At 41.8% G+C, this 2622-nt stretch overlaps 1 protein-coding gene across 1 annotated transcript; it reads right to left on the reverse strand.

The window, feature by feature from the left end:
- Positions 1-1439: 1439 nt before the first annotated feature.
- Positions 1440-2381, reverse strand: LOC129553860 (olfactory receptor 52E5). The gene has a single exon (XM_055422561.2). It carries the CDS (start codon positions 2379-2381, stop codon positions 1440-1442), a length of 942 nt encoding a protein of 313 aa, XP_055278536.2.
- Positions 2382-2622: the final 241 nt, after the last annotated feature.

Here is a 2622-nt window from a genome sequence, read left to right on the forward strand (position 1 = left end):
GCTTCCCTGATGGCTCAGTGGTTAAGAATCCACCTGCAATGCAGGAGATGTGGGTTCAATCCTTGTGAAAGGAAGATCCCCTGGAGAAGGAAGTGGCAACCCACTTCAGTATTCTTGCCTAGAAAATCCCATGGACAGAGGAGCCAAGGGGTAGCAAAGAGTTAGATGAGACTGAGCACACACACCATCTTACTGGGATGAAAATCTGCAATAACCTTTGTTGTCATCTCCCTTCATCATTTTGATCTGTTTAGTTTTTTAAAATCTTGTTTGTGTCAATATTATAATTTCTATGTAGAAACTGTTCATTTGGTCATTTTTCTTTATAAATTTATACAAAGTATCATTTTTTTAAAGTTCACCACCTCTTTGTTTACATTACCATAGTCCCATTCTCTGTTTATTCCTTGCTCACTCTCTCTTGAATTTTAACCAGGGTCCCATTTCCAATTAGAAGACAGCTGAATGTTTCTGCAGTTCCTAGAATACCCAAAGAAATCAGTTATATTATCTAGCTTCCATACTCAGATGAGAATGACTTTATGTTAGCAGCCACTCTCATGCATTCTGCCCTAAAGCTAACCATTCTGCCTCATGCCCTAACCAGGACTGTAGGGCATGTGGTTTCACTGAGTTCTCAAGCCCAGAGAAAGCACTCTTAACTCTTTAGGCATTATAGCCTTCTGACTTAAAGGCTTTGACCAAGGTCAGGTTTTGAGTCCCTGCAGACCCCCAGGCACTGGGGTCATCTGCAGCTGGAACCAGTGACTGTAGAGTAGGATTGAAATTAGTAAATTAATCTACATGCACCAGAAATAACAACCACACCAGAAACACATGTGTTTATTTTCAATGTTTCTTTGTTCTTAGAAGCTGCAAAGAGGTTCCCAACATTTTTTTTTTTTTTTTTTTTTAGCGAGTATACTGACACTCAAAGAGCTCTAAGTGACAAACTCAGGTAAACCTTCCAATCAAGGACAGAGCCTGAGTTTAAACATGGATCTCATGACTCGTGCATGTCCCTTACCACTGTGTCCTGCTTGACTTTCATGAAATTCATCATATTTATAGTCACGAACTTCAGCTTCTGACCTGTGAATAACAAGACCATGAGAAAGAAAATTATTTAAGATACCGGGGGCATGACTTTTTCAAACTTTTTTCTCCCCTTAGGAATTTTGTAGTATCAGTGGGATTTCAGTGTGAGAATTTTTGATATACTTTTCCTGTGGCAAAAAGTAGAGTGATTATTTTGGAATCTTTGAGCTATGCCTTCTAATGGGGATATATAGATTATGACTGATGGGCAAAAAAGTAGTGTGACTGGCTTGTGTGGAAATGTCAGAGGAGTTTAATGAAAATATTTCCAGTGTTTACTCCTGCTTTGATCTTATTATTATCCCACTGATGACCATGGAAGATTTTCTTGGGGCTAAACATCAATAGCTTTTTGGGTTGAGCATCCTAAGTACTCGCTCTCTTATCTGCTTTGTCCTGACCCCATAGATGATAGGGTTAAGGGCAGGAGGTAGAACCACGTATAGATTGGCCAGAAGTATGTGGATGCAGTGAGGGACGTTGTGGCCAAAGCGGTGGGTCATGAAGGAGAAGAGTGCTGGCAGGTAGAAGGCCAACATGACGCAGACATGGGATCCACAAGTGCTGAGTGCCTTGAGCCGTGCATCCCAGGACGGGAGGTGGAAGACTGCTCTGAGGATTTGGACATATGAAAATGCAATCACAGAAAGATCAATGTGTCCCACGGAGAAAGCAATCAAGCCATAGATAACATTGACCCTAATACTGGCACAAGACAATTTTGCCAAACCCATGTGTTCACAATAGGTGTGGGGGATGATCCGGACTTCACAGAAAGGCAGTCTCAGGATAAGGAAAATAAACGGAGTCACAAATACCAAAGTCCTAAATATGATGACTATGCAAAGGATAGCTATTACCTTACTGGTGAGGATCATGCTATATCTCAGGGGGTTGCAGATGGCAATGTATCGGTCTATGGCCATGACTGTCAACACCACAGACTCCAGGCCAGTGCATATGTGAATTGTGTACATCTGTGTGATGCAAGCACCAAACACAATCTCCCTGAGATTGAACCAGAAGATGCCCAGCATCTTGGGGATGGTGGCTGTGGACAGGCCAAGGTCAGTGAAGGCCAACATGGCCAGGAAGTAAAACATAGGTTGGTGGAGGCTGCGTTCAGTCTGGATCACAAACAAGATGGTACTGTTTCCCAGGAGAGCTATTAGATAAACTGCAAGGAAGGGGAAGCCAATCCAGATGTGCACATCTTCCAGTCCTGGAATCCCCATCAGAAGAAAGGAAGAAGGATGGAACTGTGTCCTGTTGGGGTGCAACATATCTGTTTGGAGTGGTTATAGATACATATATTGCAGTTTTCTTGCTTCCAGGGAGAGACCATAACCTCTTTCAGAGCATGTCATCTGTTTTCTGGAAGAACAGAAAATCCTCTCTTTAATTTCATAATACAGCTGAGGAGACCTAGAGACGGAATATGAGGCAGAATTAAAAAGACATTCTCAATTCAAAGTATTTACCTCACCAACATAGAAAATCACATGGAAAATTTAAAAAAAAAGC

The sequence above is a fragment of the Moschus berezovskii genome, chromosome 14, assembly GCF_049115385.1.
Source record: "Moschus berezovskii isolate FMDL1 chromosome 14, NW_MosBer_1.0, whole genome shotgun sequence".
Taxonomy (NCBI): domain Eukaryota; kingdom Metazoa; phylum Chordata; class Mammalia; order Artiodactyla; family Moschidae; genus Moschus; species Moschus berezovskii.

Coding starts and splice junctions, on each gene's coding strand:
- LOC129553860 (XM_055422561.2), bottom strand. CDS start 2,381: ATGTTGCACCCCAACAGGACACAGTTCCATCCTTCTTCCTTTCTTCTG.